Below are 24,522 nucleotides of genomic sequence, written 5' to 3' on the forward strand. Positions count from 1 at the left end.
ATCTTGTGCTGCCAAGTCTGAACTGGATACTGCACGTAGATGGTTCATCTACGAACAAAGGTTCAGGGGCAGGCGTACAACTCTAGTCACCGACAGGCGAACTAATCCGACAGTCGTTCAGATTTGATTTTCCGGCGTCCAACAACAAAAGCCGAATACGAGTCTCTCATCGCAGGCCTTCGTCTCGCAAAAGCAGTTAAAGCTAAACGAGTCAACGCATACTGTGACTCCCAACTCGTGGTGAGTCAATTTCTCGGAGACTACGACGTCAGGAACGACAGAATGGATGCTTACTTGAAACTCGTCAAAGATCTTACACAAGATTTTGAATTCTTCGAGCTAACGAAAGTCCCTCGCGGAGAGAACGTATGTGCGGACGCACTCGCAGCCCTTGGGAGTAAGCCACATGATCAGGTGAAAATGAGAATCCCAATACATAGGATTGAAAAGCCAAGCATCAACCCACCGACGGAACAACTTGCCATTGCAGCATCTATCACCAACGCCATGGACGTCGACGAAGGGGAACCTCGCACAACGGAAGGGCAACTCGAAGATTGGCGAACGAAATTCATCGCTTACCTATCCGACGGGATACAACCTACAAAGAAATGGGAAGCAAGACGACTCAAAAGATGCAGTGCGCATTACGTCGTCATGGATGGAACACTCCATCGATGGACTGCAACTAAAGTACTCCTTAGGTGTATCTTTGGAGACGAAACAAGGCTGGTCATGGCCGAAACACATCAAGGAGCAGCAGGCAATCATTCAGGAGGACGAGCTCTCGCACAAAAAGTGAAAAGCCTCGGTTTCTATTGGCCAACAATGAATGCAGATTGCGAATCCTATGTCAAGAAATGCGATAAGTGCCAGCGACACGCTTCAACCATACACAGCTCGACGGAATTGCTCCATACCTTGACGGCGCCATACCCCTTCATGCGATGGGGAATGGATATCATCGGGCCAATGTCGAGCTCTCGACAAAAGAGATTCATACTAGTCTTAACAGATTACTTCACCAAATGGGTGGAAGCAGAAGCCTACGCCAGCATTACCGACAGGGAGGTGCAGAAGTTCGTCTGGAAAAACATCATCTGCAGGCACGGGCTCCCATATGAGATAGTCACAGACAACGGATCCCAATTTATCTCCCACAACTTCAAAGAGTTCTGCGACAGATGGAGAATTCGGCTCAACATGTCCACACCGAGAAACCCGCAGAGCAACGGTCAAGCCGAGTCCACTAACAAGACAATCATCGACGGACTCAAGAAACGACTCGACTTGAAGAAGGGTTGTTGGGCCGACGAACTGGATGGGGTCCTATGGTCCCATAGAACAACACCTCGCGGAGCAACGAAAGCCACCCCCTTCTCGATGGCCTATGGGGTCGAAGCAATGGCACCTGCTAAGGTAAACGTGACGAGTTTACGACGTTCCAAAATGCCGCAGAACATCGAACTTAACTAAGGTATGCTCCTCGACGCAGTGGATGATATAGAAGAAAGACGCGACCAAGCATTGCTTCGAATCCAAAACTATCAGCACCAGATCGAAAGCTACTACAACAAGAATGTTAAGTCTCGCCCCCTCGAATTGGGAAATCTGGTCCTCCGAAAGGTGTTCGAAAACACTAGGGGATGGAAAGCCGGAAAACTCGGAACCAACTGGGAAGGACCCTACAAGATCATCGAGGTCGTGACACCTGGAGTCTACCACCTAGAAACTTCAACCGGCGAAACGGTGCCACGAGCCTGGAACTCGAAGCACCTTCGCCCCTTCCACAACTAAAAGTAGCAAAGACAGGTGAACGACCAACGGTCATGTTCACTCTAAAAAAAAAAAAAAAAAAAAACCGAGTAAATGCGCTCTCCACTTTTACTCGGAAAACAAAGAACTACGAATGGCTTGATCTTGCACAAAGGAGCTACGTAGGCAGCCTTAACGGGTCCATCTATAATCAAAACAAGAAAATATACTTCCCCGAGAAGTCGTACAACCCATGCGATACCTACGTGAGTTCGCCCTGGCATCTCGAAACAAACGTACCAGTACTCGCACCCCACGGCCGAGTATGTCCTGATCAGACACATACTCGCGGGAATCCGGTCATAATCGTAGTATTAACTAATATGCCCGAGACGATGACTCCTAACCATCTCATGGTTTGCTAAGTAAGGTTTGGCCGACCGAACGCTTGGAAATTACTTAGAGATCGAGTTAGGAACCGTTGTCGTTTAAAAAATGTTTTTCACGGTCTAAAGTAATCCTATATTGACTCGTATCTAGTCGACGTACGTCAAGCAAACAAGGGAACTTGACAAAATGACCAAACAAAACTCGAACAAGAGTTATTGAAATTCACAGCCTGTACTATATCGCTATCTCGATACGGCGCGAAGTCACACACTCTATAATCATTTCCATATTTCTTGCAACTCCCCGATCTTCTCTCGCGACGAGATCAGTACCAAACACTCAAAAGAAAAGCAAGACGAGTGATGCAGGATTCGTAAAGAGAAGAAATAAATAGAGTCGTAACAAAAAGGGCAAAGGAATACATCAAGAGCAAGAGTGCCGTGAAAAGTTAAAAGAAACAAAGCAACAAAGTTACTCCTCGGGGTCTTCAGCCCGCTCCTGCGCAACGGTTCCACCACCAAGGGACGGCTCCAAAGGATCAGCACGCACCAACCGCTCCGCATCGACGCCCTCAACACGATTCGTCGCCTCGCCTTCACGAACCTCCGGCTAACTTTCGGGAGGGTGAGCTTCGGAACCAGTCGTCTCTCCACTATGCTCCTTATTAACCACCTCACCGCCATCATCTTTATCCGATCCTTCACCCTGATTACCCTCTGGGTTCGAAACAGAGAAGTTGGAGATCTCAAAGACATCCTTCCCGAAGGACTTCGTTCCCTCATCAAGAGCTTCAGAAGCGAGGGCCGGCGCATCGGCTTTCGACGATCCCTCACCTGCGGAACGAGATGGAGTGATCGAGGCTCCGGGAAGATTAGCGGGGCTTCGGAGAACTACAGCAGTCCTCGGATCAACCAGCTCTGCGTTGGATCCATATGGGTCAAGGCCCACAAAATTTCGCATATCAACGAACTGAGAATCAAGGTGAAGTGGAGAAAGAGTCAAGTCAATCTCCGGGATCTCGCCGGGATCAAGTTTCGAGGCTTCTTCCTCGAACTGCTTCTCGCGGGCCGCGAACGTATCAATGACATCTTGAGGGATATCACGACCACAAGCCTTTAAAGCCTCAAGGCATCTCTTAGTTCCAAACGCCTGGCTCTGAAGCAACCGTGCTGTGTCGAAAGGGCCGCGGCGAGTCCACCATTCGCGCAGATTTCCGAAGTGCCTATTGGATTTCGCGATCCTTCGTAACCTCATAGACACGCGAATCCCTAAGCCGAGCCAACTCTTTCTTATGTTCTTCGGCTTTGACCCCCATCTCTTCCATCAGACTGGCCTTCCGAGACTCTAAAGTCGCAATGGTCACATTAGCGACGGAGAGTTCGGCCTCGGCCGCGTCAGCTCGCTCCCGCTGAATCTTCTTCCGAGCAATCGCTCGTTCTCTCTTCTCGTCCATCCTCACGAACTCATCCCTCCATTCCGCTTTATTCCGGCGGAGAAGCTTACCCTTGGCCGCCACTGCTTTCTCTGACTTTCTCAAGGCGTCGCGAGTCTTCTTCAAGTCTGTGTCGTATTTCTCAACAACGAAATTCATGCTCCCGTCGCCCTAACATGAAAACAGAATATTTAAGTTTCTTTTTTTCACATAAAAGGAAGACAGTCAAAGGAAGTACTTAACAGTAAGTTAGTGCGAGCAGCGTCGACGTACTCGTCCTTAAAGATCAAGTCAGACACGGATGGAAGAGGCTTCGGCCCGCATTTGATATGGCTGACCAACTCAGCACATTTATAAGGAGCATAAATAAGCGGGGTGGGACCATCGTACTCGAACGACACGTGATCAGGAAACTCGACCCTCGGAGTCTTCTTCCGAGACGAAGCACCGACGGCTAATGTTCCAGGGATCGACGAAACTAGAGCACTAGCGACCGTCTCTCGATCACCCGTCTTTTTGGATTTCTTCTTCTTCCGCAGCGTAACTTTGGGAGAGGCGTCTTCAATATCATCCAATGAGGCTAAGTTGAGAGCCGGCTCACCAGCTGATTCACTCCGATGCACGGGATTGGCGACATCAGTCTCTCGCGGCCTCATGATCCCCGCAGCTTGAGGCTTCTGATTGCCTTTCTTCCTCTTTTTTGATGACGGTTCAGCCGTCTCCTCCTGACTAGGAATCTCAGCTTCAACAGGAGCTGCTTCAAAGCCTACGTTGACAGGAAGGTCGTCACGGGGTCTCTTCTCCCCCTTTTTCTTCTTAGGAGCCAAAGTAGTGGTACCAGCCGAGGAATCTTGATGATGAGGGCTCGCGTCGGTGGTGTCGGCAATCGCCATCTCGTTAGAAGGTTCAGGTAGTTCGACACTGGGCAGATTAAGTTCGACCGTCATCATCGCACTCAGATCTGGAAGCCCTCTCATTTTCCTTGCCTCGTTGATTCTCTTCTGCTCTTCCTTTGTGAATAGGGAGATCCGCCTCTTAGTCTTGTTGGCAGAAAGAGGATAACTCGAATTCCAATCTTCTGCGAAGAACACGAGTCCAGAAGCCCGACCATTAGGCAAAGTCAAAGAGTCGTATTGAAATAAAAGAAAAGTATGGACTTACTCCTGGAAATACGATCGATCGAACGGTGAACCCTCTCCCAAGAAATATTCCCCCAATGCTCCTGAGCAAGTCCCGCAACGGCGCTAGCGCTTGTAAGAAAGTCTTCTGGATAGTCACGAGAAGTTGGATGGTCGGCTGCATAAAAAAAAAAACAAAGGCAAAAGGCAGTTAGTATACGAAGAAACGGTACGAGTTAACGAAGATGTTCTACCAAGCAGAGTGTTCCATAAGACACGGTAGTCGTCATCTGGCGGGTCTTCGAAGGCAGAGTCATCACATTTAACGAAGAAATAAGATCTCTGCCAATTTGGCGTCTTGTTAGGATGCCTTCCTATCACATTGTAGCTGGGACGCATTTTTATCAACAGAAGCCCGTCGTCTAACGAGCTGACGGACGTCAACTCCTCGAAGACACGAACGCTCAACGAGACATCAATTTCAGCGGCCATAACCATCAGGGCCACCACGATACGCCATGAACCATTCAAAAACTGACTTATCGCTGCATCTTGGCGCCTTGCATACGATGTGATTAGTCGAGGAATTGGGAACCAAAGCTTCGTATCGTCCCGAAAATAAGATTTGTAAACGCACTGATACCCAACTGGTGGTGACCAAGGCCTCTGGTTTTCCGAGGGAATCAAGAAAGTTACCCCTAGTCCATGACGTTCCCTCAGAAGCTTCTTCACGCTATTGGGAGTTGACTGAGTCTTAGTAACATTCTCCCAAGCTTGACCGCTCACATCAGGAGAGCGCAGGAGCTCGGAAGCTAACGTCGGGAGCTCCTCAAAGATCCCTCCAGGATAATAGCACGTCGGCACGTAATTGACAGCGAGAGCTCCGTCCCCCGCACCGCCGGAACCTTCTCTCTCGCAAGCCTGTGGCTCATCTGGATTTCCTCTCACTTCTTGCCGATACGAACGAGCAGATTCGGAGATTAGGATCCTTTGAGACAGATCTAAATTCCCGGTGTCCATCATCGCGTCGTGATGAATCCGTTCAAATTCTTCAAGCGGTGCCTCGGTCGCATCTCTCGAAGGACTAGAGGAGGCTGCGATCTCTTTTCCTCTCTGTTTATGAGAGAACCTCCCGCCAGACGACATATCGCTATCTATGTTGCAACAACAACCTAGAGAGAGAAATAAGAAGGAGGAGAGAGAGAATACCTGAGAAGTGCGGAGAAGAATGGAGAGAATGAGAAGGAAGCGAATATTTATAGGGAAAGAAGGGGTGCCTCCCCGAGGCGTCATCATTTGGCCTACATGGGCCTATGTGGGCCAAGGAACATTTACCTAGCCGCCGAAGAAATCGGAGCGTCATTTCGACTTCCCGTTTTAACCGGTCTCAACCCCTATCAGAACCAACGGTTAAGGGAAAACCTAACCAAACCAAAGCCGGTTCGGTAGAGATTTTACTAAACCACCCGATGAAGGGGAAACGCCTAACGATGCCTCGCGACATCCGGTCAGGAGACATTCATTCGAAACGTTCCGTCAGTCCTCCCAAACCTTTAACTTCCTAAATTCATCGAATCCGACAGGATCTTCATCTCGATGAACTGGAGGGACTTACTGTAGATGGTAAATTCGACCATCCCTCAAGGCCCGAAGAACAGACGGCCCGGCCCACATGAAGCGGAGCATCGGCTCGACGCTGCGGCTTGAAGGGTCGATCTCTCGGCGTAATGTGAGAGAGCTTTCGATGGGCTTCTCGACTAAACGCCCTGAGGAAACGACTCCACGAGACAACGTGGGATTCTCGGCCCAGCGAGTTAAAGCCCACAGAGACGACACAAACTAGGTCACGGAAGAGCGTGAGGTCAGCTATAAAAGGGGAAGGAAAGGCAATGTAAGGGTTATCCGAAATCACTGACACTCACTGGGCGGCTAGATTAGGGTTTTACCTTTGTTATCTCGCCTTGTTGTATCTCTCCGGTAAAGCCTTCTAGGCTCCGGTAAAGCCTTCTAGGCTCCGGTACCTTTCTTTTCACGCATTTCCTTTCCTTGTAACCAACGAAACGCTCTTCTGACCGTTAATAAGACGTCTTTGCTTAGCCCGCATCTAAAAACTGAACGTTCTCTCGTTCCGTACCGTTCCCGATCAAACAGATTCTTGGCTCAGTCTGACTTGTGAATCATGGCTCACCGTTTCTATGCCGTGGCTAATGCTGGAAGTCTTCTTAGTGAGCAGGAAGTAAAAACGCTTAAAAGATCCAAGGTTCACGGTGGTTTTGATGAATTGCTATGTCGGAGGTTTGTCATCGGAGATGATCAAGCGGTGGAAGCAACTTCGGTGGCGTACAGAGAACGCTTAATCAGGGCCACGTGGCTGAAGGCTCTTAATTTTAATAGAAGTGTTTCTTTGTCTTGCATTATATTCATTTAGTATATATTACATGAATTGTAAATTGTACTACTGCTTTAGCCCTTTGGTCTTAATGAAATCCAAATGTTGACAAAAAAAATATTCATCAAAAGAATGTATACGATTTTTAACAAAACATAAAAGAGATTATTAGTTAAATTGACAACAATTGTTTCCATAAAAATACACTATATATTCCACTTCTTTGATATAATATTGTACTCTCTCCGTTTTAAGAATATGGTCCTTTAATTTTGTATACATATTTTAAAAAACTAATTAAAGTTTTTTTACTCTTACTTAACGTATTATGGACTTTTTCAAATATGACCTAAAATTTCAAGTCAAACACAAAAATAACATATGTTTTTTTTAACTTTTTTTTCCCTATTCACCCTAGAAGTACGAGTTATTCACGAAAATGTCATTACTTTTTTTCTTTCTTATTTGAAAAATGAGTCTTTTACCTTACCATCCTCATCTTCACAAATTATTTACAATATTGTCATTGCCATCAATACACTAACCACCATGAACAACCAATTTGAAGCTTTTAATGCACCAAAGTTTCAATTTTTCATCATCATACATGCACACAAATCACATCTCTTTCACTCTCTCTTTAAATTCATCAAAAAAACTAAGATTCCAAGTTTCGTAAGGTTCGTAGAGACATTGAAACTCATGATTCGTGGTCATTAACGACTTGGTAGCTTTTGTAGTGAAGTTCTGGGTGCTTAGAGAAGCTAAGCAATTCATCTCATAGGTTCAAGGTATTGTAGATCCTAAAATCTACACTAAGAATTTGATAGTAATCGAGAGTTTAATCAAGGAAAGATAAATGATGTAGGCAACAATATCTTTAGAACACAACGATGTAATCAGTTTCCGGTAGGCAAAAATGGACTTTTATTGATGAATAAGATCTAATACAATGAGTAAAACAAGACTGAACGTTACAACGAGATCTTTAAGAGAAAAAATATAAAGATGGATGTAAACAAGGTCGAAGTATGGGTGTAGCTCTCTCTAGGGTTTTCAATGTGTCCTTTCCTTATGCGTCGATCTCTTCTTATAACGGGCTGCTTCCGTGATGCTCGCAACCATTCCACGATCTCCGTAACTGTTCCGCGATCTCTGGATCTTCGAAATCTCCGTCTGGAGCTCGAGTGTTCGCTATGGGCTTTAACTCTTCGCGGCCCGTTTACTTGATCGTGGCCCATTAACGTATTGACCAAAATTGGGTCCAACAGGTATGAAATCGTTTTTTTTCAGATCTGTTTGCGATGACTTTCATAAGACTTCGGAAAGACTTTCAGAAGACTTCGCAAGATGTGTTCTCCATCAAGAAGACTTCCCTAGAAAACTTCTAACTTTTCTTTATTAAGAAAAAACATCGAAAAATCTCAGAGAAGACATCTCGGATAAACAGGTTAGTTTTCCAATTGACCAAAGTTTATCAGAAATTTGACTTTTTATAGAAGACTTCCCGGAGAAAATTTCTATAGAAGTCTTCTGAAATTTTCTCGAAGTCTTCTCACTGTTGCAAGAAGTCTATGTGGATTACTTTTGCAATTGAAAATAATAGTAAAAATTTTAAAACTAATAAGAAAAATTCTTTAGAACTCTTCACAAATTTTATTACGGGTTTTTGGTTAAACTTTTGGTTATGAGAGAAGATTTCTATAGAAGTCTTCCAATGGAAGAGAAGTGTATTTAGGCGAAAAACCTAAATTCTTCTTAAATTTAGGCGAAAACCCTAAATCGGAGGTCATCTTCGCACGATTCAACAACTCCGAGGTGAGTTGGAGGCTGTTCGAGTGATGGAGAAGCAACGTGAAGTCGAGGTTGAGGGATTGAAGGGGAAGTTGGCTGCTACTGAGATGGAGAAGGTTGCTGTCCAGAATGAACTCGACTCGATGAAATAAAAGCATAGGCAAGAGATCAAAGGTCGCGATGCGGCAGCTCGCAAGGAACGCAATCTTGCTCGTCGTTCTCTTGCCCGGGAATATAATGCGGTTCTGGCCGTGGTGAAGGATAAGGTTCGGAAAAAGAAGAAGGAGACGGCTGCGGAGATTCATTTGCAGGAGGTGCGAGCTCGTATTGAGGCTTTGACTGAGTACATCGAAGGTGGTTTCGAGCTCGAAGAGGAGTTGGAGCGTCTTAGAGACCGGGAGATCTCACTTGATCTTGATTATTGTCTTGGTTCGGTGTCGGATCCTTCCCCTAGTCGCCTCGAGCTTCCTGAGGTTTCTGGTGACTCGGTCGATCAAGAATGATGCGAAAGTTGACCTGCTTGCTTTGGACTTTATAGTTTTTGTTGTGTTTTTATTTTTTCTTTTGGTTTGTTGAAAAAACATATATATGTCTTCAAAATAGATTATCGGGTTAATACCTTTCTAATCGAATGCTTTGTTCAACTTTAGCTTCATTGAGCTTGTTTGTTTTAACATTTAGAAGGTGTGGAATAGAGACTGATCAGGAATCTGTTTTGTGGGCCTTTATAAGGCCTGATGGCATAATCAATTGGGTGGGTTATGCTAGTAGTTCAAGTCTTCTAAGTGATAAAAGGAAAGTGATAAAAGTTTGTTTGGTTGTTTGGGCTGTGATCGGCATCGAGCCGCCTACGTACCCTCTTCGAGGGATCAAGCATATTCGTAGTTCTGTTTTGTTTTACTGAGCTGTTGGTGCCGGTAGCCTCCCAGCTCGAAGCTCGATCGACTTGGTCGAAGTTTGGGTTTGTACTATTTGTAGTATTTCTTTAAGTTCTAAGCGTTCCAAGGTCTCATCTCGGGGAGACCGGTTTTGCATTTTTCAAGCTCGTAGACTTCGGTTCGGATTTCTTTGGTTACTTTGTATGGGCCTTCCCATCTTGTTCCCAATTTTCCTGCTCCTGGTTCCTTTATTCCGTTGAATACTTTTCGAAGGACTAGATCGCCAACGGAAAAGGCGTGGTTTCTTACGTTGGAGTCGTAGTAACGTGCTGCGGCTTGTTGGTAGCTTTGTACACGTACTGCCGCTTTTTCTCGTTGTTCTTCGATCATGTTTAGTTGATCGATCAGTAGTTCTTCGTTGAGCTCGATGTCCTCTGGACATATTATGCGTCATTGGCTTGGGACCTCTATTTCGGCTGGTATTACGGCCTCGATTCCGTAAGATAGTGAGAATGGGGTTTCTTGGGTTGTTGTGTGAGGAGTTGTCCGGTAGGCCCAGAGGACTCCGTACAGTTCTTCGCCCCACCTCTCTTTCTTGAGGTCGAGTCTTTTCTTGAGGTTGTTCATTATGGTTTTATTTGCGGCTTCGGCGTGCCCGTTGCATTTTGGATATCGGGGGCTTGCGGCTATAATCTTAATTTTCCACTTTTCGCAGAATTCATTGAATATTTTCGAGATGAATTGCGGTCCGTTGTCGGTTACTATCTCGTACGGTAAACCATGTCGACATATAATGTTTTTCCAAATGAAACTCGTTACCGTCGCTGAGGTGATTTTGTGGTATGCCTCGGCTTCGATCCACTTGGTAAAATAGTCTGTTAATACCAAAAGGAATCGCAACTGGGCCGGTCCTGATGATATCAGCGGACCTACTATATCCATGGACCATTTAATGAAAGGGTATGGCGACGATATCGTAGATAATTTTTGTGTCGGTAGATGTATCATCGGTGCGTATCTTTGGCATTTTAGTGCAAACTGCTCGTTGTCATCGACGATTGTTGGCCAGAAATAGCCTAGTTTTTTTATCCTAATTGGTAACGATCGTCCGTCGGAGTGGCTCTCACACGACCCTCCATGGGTCTATTTCAAGATTGTGAACGCGTCTTTGGGCGATACGCCTAGCAAATAGGGCTCGTTCAGGCTACGTTTGTATAGTTTTTCTTCCATAATACATTAGCGCGAGCTTCGAGCTTTTATTTTTCGGGCTTCCCATCTCTCTCCGGGGAGCTCGCCATTTTTTATATAGTTAAATATTGGGAGTCTCCAGTCTGGTCTGGCCTCGAGTTCTTTTCGGAAGGCTTCGTGCGCTTCGCTATTAGTTTCATGATCGGCCTCTTCGGGGATAGTTGCTGAGGTCGCAGTCCTCCTAGTCCTGATGGGTGGCTCGCTAGGGGATGGTCGCTCGTCGAGCTCACTGTTGGTTTCATCGTCGAGATTCTGGTTTTCTCTCTGGGCTTTGCTTCGTGTCATGATTGCGCCAAGGGGAGGATTATCTCCTTGAGGGTCGGTTGCTTTGCATGGAAGATCTATGCTGGGCTTCTCTATTCGTTCTACCGGTATTACTCTCCTTATTGTCGGATTGGAAGTCGAAGCTAGCGCATCCAGAGCGTCGGCCGACGTGTTATCTCCTCTTGGGATTTTTGTGAGCTCGAATTTGTCGAACTGCTGAGCGACCTCACGTAGAATTGCAAGATATGCTTCCAGTCTTTCGTTTTTTTCTTCATATTCTCCAGGAGTGTTTTAACATTCTCAACAAGTTCGGGATGAAACTGAACCCTACAAAATGCACTTTCGGAGTAGCCTCCGTAGAGTTCCTCGGAAACCTCGTGACCGAAAGGGGAATCGAAGCCAACCCGAAACAGATCGCGGCGCTCATCGATACCCTGCCTCCGGGGTCGATCCGAGAGGTACAACGCCTCACTGGCAAAATAGCTGCATTAAACTGTTTCATCTCCAGGTCAACTGACAGATGCCTTCCTTTCTACAAGCTACTGAAAGAATTTATCTATGTAAACTTCCATCGTTCTTCCAAGTTGCGTGGAGAACATCTTATTTACCAGTCTTTGGTAAGTAGCTCTGGCGTTCTTTAATCCGAATTGCATCACTTTGTAGCAGTAGGTGCCCCGCTCAGTGATAAAGCTTGTTTTTTTCTGGTCGTCGGGTTTCATGAGGATCTGATTATAACGGGAAAATGCATCCATGAAGGAAAGTAGTTCGTGTCCAGCTGTGGCTTCTACCACCCGGTTGATGTGTGGTATTGGGAAGCTATCTTTTGGGCATGCTTTGTTGGGATCGATGAAATCAATGCACACTCTCCATTTTCCATTTTTCTTTTTTACTACGGCTGGGTTTGCGAGCCAGTCAGGGTATTGGACTTCGCGAATGGAACCGATTTTTAGGAGCTTGTCCACTTCGTCGTTTACTGTCTTGGCTCGTTCGGGTCCTAGCTTTCTTCGTTTCTGTTTGACAGGCTTAAACGTTGTGTCGACGTTTAGGTCGTGGGAGGTGATACTGATGTCGATTTCGGGCATGTCTGCTATGGACCATGCGAATGTTTTGATATTTTGCTTGAGGAGAGACAAGAGGTCGTTCCTGACTTCAGGAGGGAGATCGTTTCCGATGTTGATGCCTTTTTCTTGAGAGCTTTCGTCTAGAGCGACGATGCTCGATAGGTCTTTGGCGGGGTCTTTTACCGTGAGATCGCGGACGAGTGATACGTTCTCTTGTCGCGGGGGCATCTTCCGGAATCCGGTCATATAGCAGGCTCGGGATTGTTTCTGGCTCCCATGTATCGTTTTTTCGCCGGTCGGTGATAAAAACTTCAGGCATTGGTGGTAAACCGAAGGGACCGCCCTCATCTGGTGTAGCCAGGGACGTCCTATGATGGCGTCAAAGGGCATGAAATGATCATCTACGGTGAACCGGGTATGGAGCTCGACGTTATGAGTTCTGGTGGTTAGTGGCACGATCCTGAGCGATTGAACCGACTTTCCTTCGAAACTATTGAGGAGAGTCATTTCGTGATCGATTACTAGGGTCGGTTGGCTAATCGATCGCAGTGTCGTTTGTGAAATGACATTGACGGCGCTCCCGGAGTCGACGAGGATCTTCGAGAAAATGGTGCCCGCAAGCTCCAACGTGATGACTAAGGCATCGTCGTGGGGCATGTCGAGCTTAACGACTTCGTGTTCGTGGAAATTTATAGTCTCGAATTCGCGCATTATCCCTTTGGAAGACGCGGCGTCCGACTCGTTAGTCGCTTGTCGCGAGGTGTCGGATTGTTTATCACTGGAGAGACAATCTCATCTTTGGAGAGGGATACTTTGACCCTTCGCGTCGTGGTCGATTTTCGACGACTTCGGTTTTCCCGATCTAAAGAGTTCGAGATTGATCGATTCGATGCAGTCGGATCGTGCGTGATTAGGATCCATAGTTGCGCTTTGGAAACTTATATCGGTTTCTTAGCAAAGATGTTTTTCGTTTATCTTCCCCACAGTCGGCGCCAAAATGTAGATCCTAAAATCTACACTAAGAATTTGATAGTGATCGGGAGTTTAATCAAGGGAAGATAAATGATGTAGGCAACAATATCTTTAGAACACAATGATGTAATCAGTTTCCGGTAGGCAAAAATTGACTTTTATTGATGAATAAGATCGAATACAATGAGTAAAACAAGATCGAACGTTACAACGAGATCGTTAAGAGAAAAGATCTAAAGATGGATGTAAACAAGGTTGAAGTATGGGTGTAGCTCTCTCTAGGGTTTTCAACGTGTCCTTTCCTTATGCGTCGATCTCTTCTTATAACGGGCTGCTTCCGTGATACTCGCAACCGGTCCACGATCTCCGTAACTGTTCCGCGATCTCTGGATCTTCGAAGTCTCCGTCTGGAGCTCGAGTGTTCGCTATAGGCTTTAACTCTTCGCGGCCTATTTACTTGATCGTGGCCCATTAACGTATTGACAAAAATTCGGTCCAACAGGTATGAAATCTTTTTTTTTTTCAGATCTGTTTGCGAAGACTTTCAGAAGACTTCAGGAAGACTTTCAAAAGACTTCGCAAGATGTGTTCTCCATCAAGAAGACTTCCCTAGAAAACTTCACACTTTTCTTTATTAAGAAAAAAAACATTGAAAAATCTCAGAGAAGACTTCTCGGATAAACAGGTTAGTTTTTCAATTGACCAAAGTTTATCAGAAATTTGACTTTTTATAGAAGACTTCCGGGGAAAATTTCTATAGAAGTCTTCTGAAAGTTTTCTCGAAGTCTTTTCACTGTTGCAAGAAGTCTATGTGGATTACTTTTGCAATTGAAAAATAATAGTAAGAAATTTAAAATTAATGAGAAAAATTCTTTAGAACTCTTCACAAATTTTATTACGGATTTTTGGTTAAACTTTTGGTTATGAGAGAAGATTTCTATAGAAGTCTTCCGACGGAAGAGTAGTATATTTAGGCGGAAAACCTAAATTCTTCTTAAATTTAGGCGAAAACCCTAAATTCTACTAAAATTTAGGCGGGATATGTCAGAAGACTCCTTGGGAGTCTTTTGTAAGTCTTTATCACCCTATAATCAAATAACTAAGCAAAAAACACATCCTTAACCTTAAAAGATACTTAGAAAGTGCTTAAACCAAATTATTAGATAGTCACTAAACACATATAAGTCAATTTAAAAAAAAAAAAGAAAAATATAAGATTTCAAAGTTTAACCCTAAAAATACGAACAATACTATAATATATATTACCAGACCTTAACCAAAGACTATCATTACCCAATCTAAATTCACTCATTTATGTTAAAAAATAATTCAATTTTAGTAAAATTGAATTTCCATCATTTAGAAATGTTTATTAATGCATGATTTCGATTTTTTCCCTTTCAAAATATTTTTTATAAAAATTATTAATTACTTTTAAGATCTAATACATGAGAAGACTTCTGGAAGGCGGAAACCCTAAATTCTACTAAACTTTAGGCGAGATGTGTCAGAAGACTTCTTGGGAAGTCTTATGTTAGTCTTCCATACCCTATAATAAATAACTAAGCAAAACACACTTTCTTAAACTTTAAAGATACTTAAAAAATGTTTAAATCAAGTTATTAGATAGTCCCTAAACACATATTGGTCAAACTAAAAAAAAAAGATAAGATTTCAAAATTCAACCCTAAAAATACCAACAATATTATACCATATGTTACCAAACCCTAAATAAAGGACTATCATGACTCAATCCACATTCATTCATCTATGTTGAAAAGAATTCAATTTTAGTAAAATTAAATTCACATCATTTAGAAATGTTTATTATTACATGATTTCAGCTTTTTCCCCGTCAAAATATTTTTTTATAAAATTTTGTAAATTATTTTAAAGATCTACTGAACGAGAAGAATTACAAAGAAGTCTTCTTTATAAGTCTTCTCACGCGGTGGGTTATAATGGTAAAACTCAATACAAATTTTTTGTTTGGTCATAAGAAGATTGTTGTAATTTCATTACTATTTTAGATTGCTTTTGCATTTGATTGAATTTGGGGTACACTTTTGTATTTAAAATCAAGTTTTGAGTCTTTTTGACAATTTCCCCAAGTATTATTTGTTTTATTTTGTTAATTAGTGAGCTAAAAGTAAAGGTAAAACTAGAAAATTATTAAATATATGGATTAAAAATATAAAACGACATTTATAAATAAATAAGTTCGAAATTTTAAAACGATACTTAATATATACCAGAGAGAGTAGTTTTTAGATTACCAAATGTATTTATTGTTTCTTTACTTATTAAATAAACAGTATATATTTTTTTTGAAACTCATGTGTAAAATCTAGCATTTTAACATCTGTCACACAATCTTTTGAATAGTCATGTTACAATATTAACATAATATGATTTCAATTTCCTAAAAAAGTTTCAATTTTCTAAATTTATAATCCCTTAGATTTTTATTGAGTAGAAGAGGATAGTGATGATCTAAAAGAGCCATACGAAGTTGAGTGCTATGCAATACACTGAATCATAAGTTTTAAATTTTTAGTTTACATTATTATTTGTATAACTCCCAAGTCGTTGTTAGCATCGTAAACATGTAGCCAATTTTACAATCGAAAGACATGAAAACAGCAGTGTATTTATATGTTTATTGCTTAAATAATGAGAGAAATGGCTTGTTGTCTTTACATTATTAATTAAAGTTATGCTTTGACCTTTGAGAAAGCGAAACTTGAACATAAATGAAATATAAAACAAACTTTGGAAAGTGAATAAATCTTATCATGGGTGGATGGGTTTAGAGTTGATGCATCTAAATCATGAACAATCTCTCCACTTGCTTGAATTGGCTTTTTGCTTCATTTGAGAGAAAATTGGACTCAGTGGATGATGATAGTTAGATGACATATATCATACCAGTTTTGATGTTTTCTAAAACACGTGAAATATTAATAGATATGGTTGGTTATGATAATTATTTACTAAAATTATTCTATAAAAAAATTTACTCAGAGAATAGACAAATACTTTTTGAAGATAGCTAAGGTCCTCAACTAGAGGCTTGTTATTTGAATTCAATGGAATGCTTATAAAATATTATTAATTATCTGTGATGTACAGAATGAAAATTTTACTTGATTCTACGAGAATCGTTATGAAAGCTTCCAATTTCATTTATATTTTTTTTTTGTCATCTCCAATTTCATTTATATTTGCTATAAAAAATCAACTAAATATATTATTTGTTTGGTCATATCTGAGAAAAGAGGCTTAGAGAATATTGGTTATACTATGTATCAAACATTATTATTTGTATAAAGTTTTGTTTTCGCTTGAAGATAATATATTGAAAAGTAAATGATAAATGTGAGGGAATACAAGGTAAACATTTAAACCTGCAGAAACAGGCAAAAATTTTAAAAAGTTGTTGGCTAAAAATATGTTTTTCAGAAACAAAAGTCCTATTGAATAAAAATTAATAACGAAGAAGACTTAGACTATGTACAATGGGACTGTTGAATTTTTAAATCAACAGTTGAACTTTCAAAAGAACATGTTGAAAAAAATCAAAATGCTTAGGTGCCATGTATCATTTTTTCAATAAGAAAGAAGAGAGAGAATGATATATTTGATACTTTTTATCCTAATTGTTTGTGATTAGTTTTTTATATAAATAGATTAATTTATTTTATTTTATATAAAAAAAAATTGTGTTTCATATTCTACAAATAGAAAGTTGTTTTATTTGATTTGGATTTAAAAAAAATTAATACATAGTTATACAAGTTTTTAGTAAACTAGTTTAATTTGATTACATGAAAAATATAAAACAAGATAAAAAAATTTATTCTTAAAAAAATTTTCCTTTAATTTGATTTTAATTTATTATTTCTGTTAATATGTAGATATTTTTATAAAATTTAGTATGCAGATATACAAGTATACAAACATAAAATAAAAAATAAAAAATGGTGGAATAGGATGTTGAATTTTATTAAAAAAATTATTGTAAAGGATAAAAATGAATTTGGTGTTAAATAATTAGGTGGAAGAGGAAGAAGATGATGTAAAATGTTAAAAAGAGCAAACAAGGGTGTTGAATAATTTTATCGTTGTGGATATTGTTCACCCAACATGGTGGCGTCGAAACCAAATTCAACTCTTAAATAATCAAAAATGAGGTTGTTGAAATTTTATTATATATCTAGGTAGCTGCAAAGATGTTGTAAAGTTTCAACGTTGAATCTTTTTTTAGTTGTCTAGCTTAGCCACGTGGCGTAAATTGATCGGTTGTGCAAATTTTTTAATTTTTATCTCATCTAATAATTTGAGCTCATTTATTATATAATAAAACTTTTAATTAAATTAGAAAAGTTCATGATTTTTATGATTTGTAAATATATACTACTCTCATTTCATTTGGATACATAAACCGTCATTTTCATTATAATCAACTATTTTAGTGATTTAAGCATTTTTCTTTTGCTAACAAAATAAAACTGTTAAATGGATTCCAATAAGAATCCTTTTAACATCCAAAATTCTTATAATTTTCCGCTTAAATACCAAAATTCCAAAAATTATTAATTTCAAAACCAAACTTAGTTATGTTTTTTTTGTTTTTAAGTTAATTACAATTAAAAATATTATTAATATGTATTTATATAATATAAAATATATAAGTATGAATTAAAAATAGTGGGATAGAGTGTTGATTTTTTTAAACAAACTATTGTATAGGTTAAAAATGAAGTGAAATAAATTAGGTTGAACAGAGAAATAAGATGACGTGGAATATTAAAAAGAGAAAAAAAGGTGTTGAAAACGAAATGGGTGTTGAAACCATTGTTTACATGGTTTAGAGAAACAACACTACAAACTATATGTTTTTATAATCTAAGGGTATTTAGATCGAAATTCAACTAATCTCTAAGGAGGATAATACCAACAACTATTTTTTTCTAATGAGGTCTAGAACATAGATCAATTTCGTTAATAGGAACTTAGTTCCTGGTACGATTTAAATATAGTAAACAAACTATGTGCGGTAAACACGCTATATGTTTACAACGAGGTATTACACGCCATGCATAAATATTATAGTTTACAACGAGGTATCACACGCCATACATAAATATTATAGATTTAACCTAGCATTTTAATTTCAAAATGAATATTTAGTTGATACATTAATAACTTTTTTGACTCTATCAGTTTACAAAAAAAAAAATTATAAATATTTTTTTTAAAATTTTTATAATTTGATTTAACTATTTTACTTTTGAATTTATTTAGTTCTACTTAAATTGTTTTTAAAATATATTTTTTTCCTTTTCTAAAAAATAGATTTTGGTAACTATATTTATTTTAGAAATATACACTAAATGTATATATTCTAAAAAAATGATTTTTAGTTTGCTTTAATATAATGTCTCCGGGTTCGACGCCAGCCGGAGGCGAACTGCTCATCCCTGTCACTAAAGTGGGTACTGGGCCTTCGGGCTCAGGGAAAAACCTTCCAGGTGAAGCTGGCCCGCTGCCTGACCGGGCCCAGGGACTGACCCGCGAAGCGGGGAACCCTGGATTATCAAAAAAAAAAAAAAAAAAACTTATAAAAATTAATTTATTAATTAACCTAGTGATCCAACTCTCAGTCGTTCAACTTATGTACTTCTTTGCTGTTAGGCGTGAATATGTTAAAAATATGAATACTTAATTAATCATTCTTACCCTGACTAACATATTTAGTTATAGTTTTAAGCTTTTAAATATCCGCAAAATTTTGACTTGGATGTTATTTTAATTTATATTCTTAACACACTTTTACAATTAATTGTGACTTGATTAATTGCATCTTCATTTTTTACTGGTTAAGCCACATTTATATTAATTTGTTTAATTTATTTACACAAATTTATATAATTTTTATTCTTAATTTACATGAAATTATTATTATATTTATAGTTATATTATTAATTTATCTTTAATGATGTTATATTTGTTTAATCTGATGTGGATATATGAGTGATTACCATAACTCAAAACTATTATCAAAAATATGTTAAAATAAATCAAATTGTCAATATCATAATTAACTTGATGTTAGTCATTTTTTAGAAAATATTTATATTTTTTTGGTAAAACTAAAGGTGAAGATGCCACGTAAGAAAAAAATTAAAACATCACTTCACAAATAATTTAGAGGATTTATCAATTTTGTAAGAAATTAACATATATTAAAATTAATAATTGTATACATGGAAACTGTTTGTTTCTCGTGAGTTAGCGCATTTTAGTGTGGATTGTCTCAAGCCCACCATTATTGTAACTATCTAAGAGCACCTTCATCCATAGGAGGGAAGACGGTATCTGCAAAATAAAAAAAAATATAAAATAATTAAAAGTTGAAGTGAGAGAGAGAATATTGTTCTATTCCGGATTGAAGAATACTTGAGAAGAATACTGTTCCTTGAGAAGAATAGTGTTCTATTCCGGATTGAAGACCCCCAGATGAGAGCCCGTGTGGTAAACCGTCGATACTGGTACATAGCATACATCCCCTTGGTTGTGAATGAGTGGTCTCCAGAGACGGCTCTCGATCCTCCTGACTTGTCTGTTATGCCCATGTGGATTGACCTCAAAGGAGTTCCCAGCTTGATGTTCTCTCACAAGGCGCTAAAGTGTCTAAGCAGAGCTGCAGGCAAGTTTGTCAAACTTCACCCAAGTACTGAGAAATGTTCGCGTCTGGATGTGGCTCGTTTGCTTGTCGAGGTTAATCTTCACAAATCTTTGGTTGAGAATATCACTTTCCTGGATAAGGAAGGAGCGCGTGTGCTGATTGATGTGAACTATCTATGGCTGCCCCCGAAATGCAATGTGTGTTCTTCTTGGGGCCACAAAGGAAGTTCACGTACGTCAAAGAAGGTCCAAATCATACAGAAGGATAAGGAAGTGGAGATGAGTTCGGAGACTTCAATTGTGGTGATAAATGGTGATGGTAAATCGAGCTGTGAACTGGATGTGAGTCGTACGGTAGTGAGTGATCTACTTCTGGAGCTTGAAGGACTTCCTCCAGCTTTGGGTAATGATGTTGTTGTGGATGTTAAGTAATGTTTTTGAGATTGGAGGAACTTCAAAACAGATCCCTGGAATGTCAGGTGCTCCTAGTCGACATCAGGAATGGGCTCTGGTGGGAGGTAAATCTCCATCGTTAAGCAGGAAGGGTAGGCAGCGAGGCATTGAGACTGTTGAAAGGGTTCAGGATGAGGAGGAAGGCATAATCTCTCTCTCTCTCTCTCTCTCCATATTTAGTGTCCTAGCAACAGAAGAATTGGATGAGGATGAGGATGTTGGAAAGGAAGAGGAGGTAGATGAGTTAGAGGAAGGCGAAGTGAGCACAGAAGTGCAGAGGGTAGGTGATAAGCCGAAAGATGTAGCAAGGAACCTACGTTTTCGCGCAGGAACCAGTCTCAAGCTTAGCAAGCAAGTTCAAGCTCGCCCCAAAGATTCTAAAGCGGCCAGGACCAACACAAACTCCAAAAAAACTTCCTCCCGGAAGTTATGAATTCATTTTTCGTATGGAATATGCGGGCCTTCAATATGCCTCGTAAACACAGAGAGGTTCGAAGATGGGTACAGGAGGAGAAATTTTTGTTTGGATGTTTGCTGGAGACGAGAGTACAACAAGATAAATATGGCGATTGCTTGGCAGCAGCTTTACCGGGATGGTCATCCATGGCGAACTATGAGTACAATTCGTTGGGTCGTATCTGGTTCTGTTGGTCAGACAAGGTGGTTGTCACTAAGCTTCATATCAGCTCTCAGGTCATCACATGTGATGTTCAGTCACCAGAGACAGGAGAGCAGTTTATCTGTTCGGCAGCGTATGCATCGAATTGTGAAGTAGAAAGAAGAATCTTATGGGATGATCTGCGGGGTACTAAAGTTGCGTATAGCCATCTTGATCTTCCCTGGATAGTTATTGGAGACTTTAATGAAACTCTGTCATCACAAGAGCATTCTCGAGGAGGCTCTCTCTCATCTCAGGTGGGTATGAGGTATTTTCAAAATGTTGTCGGTGATTGCAGCCTAACCTACATGACTTCTACAGGAGCACTCTTTACTTGGTGGAATATGAGGTTGGAGGACCCACTAAGGAAAAAGTTGTACCGAGCATTGATGTACGCGGCTTGACTGAGGGATTTTCCTCAATCTTATGCACGTTTCGAAGATGGTGGGATATCAGATCATGCTAGATGTGTGGTGCACTTATCTGGTACTCACAACGAGACAAGGAAACCCTTTCGGTTCTTCAACTATCTCACAGAGCATGCTGATTTTCTGCCGGTGGTTAAGAGAAGTTGGGACTCAACACCTGCTATATACCATTCCCGCTCAGCTTTAAGCAAATTTCATGCCAAACTAAAGCTGTTGAAATACGAAAAGAAAATGCTCAACAAGACACATTATGGGGATCTGCCCAACAGAACAAAGCTTGCGTTTGAGGAAATGTGTCGCTGCCAGAACCTTGTGCTTATAGATCCAACTCCGGTAACATTTGTTGCGGCAACTGAGGCATCGGAAAGGTGGAATAGATTGGCTAGCATTGAGGAGAATTTTTTTCGTCAAAAGTCTTGTATTAGGTGATTGGGAGGAAGAGACCACAATACGGTTTTCTTTCACAGAGCAGTGCAAACTAGAACTTCCAGAAATACGATAAAGAGCTTGGTCTGCGAAGATGGAACAGTCCTTACAAAGCTCTTTGATATAAAGCAGGAGGCGGTTCAATACTTTCAAAAGTTTCTCCAAATCTAGGATCGAGGTGATCAGGATGATTCTTATCATACACTACAGGAGCTGTTAACCTACCGCTGCCCTGAAACCACTGCTGCAGGTCTTGTTGCTCCTATTGAAGCTGATGAAATTATTTCTGCACTTCATGCTCTACCTAATGATAAATCATCAGGCCCCGATGGCTTCACTAAAGAGTTTTTTTGTAGCGGCTTGGCCGATTCTTGGGGAAGAATTCATCATAGCTGTCCAGTCCTTCTTCCTGTTTGGATTCATGCCCACAGGAATCAACGCTGCGATCCTCTCTCTAATCCCTAAAATAGAAGAGGCACAAACTATGAAGGATTATCGACCAATAGCCTGCTGCAACTTATTGTATAAAGTTATCTCCAAGGTTCTGGCTTGTCGCCTCAAGACAGTTCTACCAGAGGCAATTGAGTCAAACCAGAGTGCGTTCATTAAAGAGAGGTTGTTAGTGGAGAACGTCCTTCTTGCATCTGAGCTTGTCAACGGATACCACAAGACCACGAATTCGAACAGAGACGCGATTAAATTTGACATCTCTAAGGCGTTTGACACAGAATGGTCATTCATCACCTATGTCTTGAAAGCAATGGGTCTTCATGCGCAGTTCATCCTCTGGATCCGAGTCTGTATATCTATAATCGCCTTTTCTGTTCTAGTAAATGGCAGCTTGGAAGGATTTTTCACAAGCGCTAGGGGCATTCGCCAAGGCTGCTCTCTTTTGCCTTATCTATATGTTATCTTGAATAATGTCCTCTCCAAGATGATGAACAAGGCAGTGGAAGCTCAGCAGCTTGGATACCACCATCAATGCCGGGAACTGAAGCTCACTCACCTCAGTTTTGCAGACGACATTCTCGTGTTTACAGATGGCTCAAACAGATCTTTGCGAGGAGTACTGGATGTTATGGATCAGTTTGCTGCCATCTCTGGGCTCCACATAAACGCAGCAAAATCCTCAACCTTTGCTTCGGGACAGGACGTAGCTCCACTGCTTATGGCAGCCGAAGACATAGGGATCAAGGTGGGGAGTTTACATGTTCGCTATCTCGGTATGCCGCTTACTACAAAAGCTTTATCGAGACAGGACTACGAACCTTTAATTGATAAGGTGAGAGGAAGAATGCTATCATGGAGGAACAAATGCTTATATTATGCTGGTAGACTTCAGTTGATTAAATATGTTAACTCAAGTATTGTCAACTTCTGGAGCCAAGCTTTCATTCTGCCTGATGCCTGTCTAGATCAGATTGAAAGCATGTGCAGTGCGTTTTTATGGTCGGGATCGCCTAATCAGACCCACAAGGCTAAGGTGGCTTGGGAAGATATATGTTGTCCCAAAGATGAAGGAGAGCTGGGAATAAGGAAGCTGCAGGACTCTTCTAAAGTGTTTGCATTGGGATTAATATGGCGCATCTTCTCTCATTCTAATTCTCTGTGGGTATCATTGATTCAACAGTATCTGCTGAGACAGAATTCTTTTTGGGATGTAAAGGAGGATGGGAATGGATCCTGGATTTGGAGGAAACTTTTAAAGCTGAGACCGCTAGCTTACCAGTTCCTGCGGTATGAGGTTAACAATGGCAGGACTGCGTTCTTCTGGTTTGATGATTGGGTGCATATGGGAAAGCTTATTGGCATCACAGGAAGTGTGGGTACTTGTTATCTTGGTGTGGCTCGCAATGCTCGGGTGTGTGATGCAGCTACACAAACTGGCTGGCAGATTAGGGGCCATAGAAGCCGACACTCATGAATTACATGCTCGTATTCAGAATGAGCCGGTTCCTGATGATAGTCTAAGGGAAGATATTGTGCTATGGAAGCACTCTGAGGACACTTACAAGCCGTGTTTCTCTTCATCAAGAACTTGGGATCAAATCAGAGAAAAGAGAGCCACCGTATTTTGGAGTACAAGTGTTTGGTTTACGCAGGAAGTGCCGAGATTATCTTTTATAGTCTGGTTGGTTGTGAGAAGCAGACTGTCAACAGGTGACATGATGAGAACTTGGGGCATCCAGCATAGCTGTGTTTTATGTGGAGAGAGGGATGAAACCCGAGATCATATCTTCTTCGCGTGTCCATACTCCTTCACGGTATGGGACACGGTAGCAATAAAGCTGACTGGAAACAGAACAGACCCGGACTGGATGACCTCACTGAGGTTTGTGTGCAGGAATAACCTCCAGATTTTGGACTGTATACTGCTTAAGATGGCATTCCAAACCTGCATTTACCATATATGGAAGGAGCGAAATCAGAGGAGACATCAAACTGGGTATCGCACAGTAGCTCAAGCTGTTAGGATCATTGACAAGGCAGTACGAAACCGAATAACATAACTCCGGTACAGGTCTGATCACAAGTTAGCTGGGTTGATGCAGCGTTGGTTCGAAGT

The 24,522-nt window shown here is 40.9% G+C and overlaps 1 protein-coding gene across 1 annotated transcript; it reads right to left on the minus strand.

The window, feature by feature from the left end:
- Positions 1-11,807: 11,807 nt before the first annotated feature.
- LOC106413232 lies at positions 11,808-13,040 on the minus strand. The gene has a single exon (XM_013854046.1). The coding sequence runs from the start codon at positions 13,038-13,040 to the stop codon at positions 11,808-11,810; it is 1,233 nt and encodes a 410-aa protein (XP_013709500.1).
- Positions 13,041-24,522: the final 11,482 nt, after the last annotated feature.

This window comes from Brassica napus, chromosome C5, assembly GCF_020379485.1.
Source record: "Brassica napus cultivar Da-Ae chromosome C5, Da-Ae, whole genome shotgun sequence".
Lineage (NCBI taxonomy): Eukaryota > Viridiplantae > Streptophyta > Magnoliopsida > Brassicales > Brassicaceae > Brassica > Brassica napus.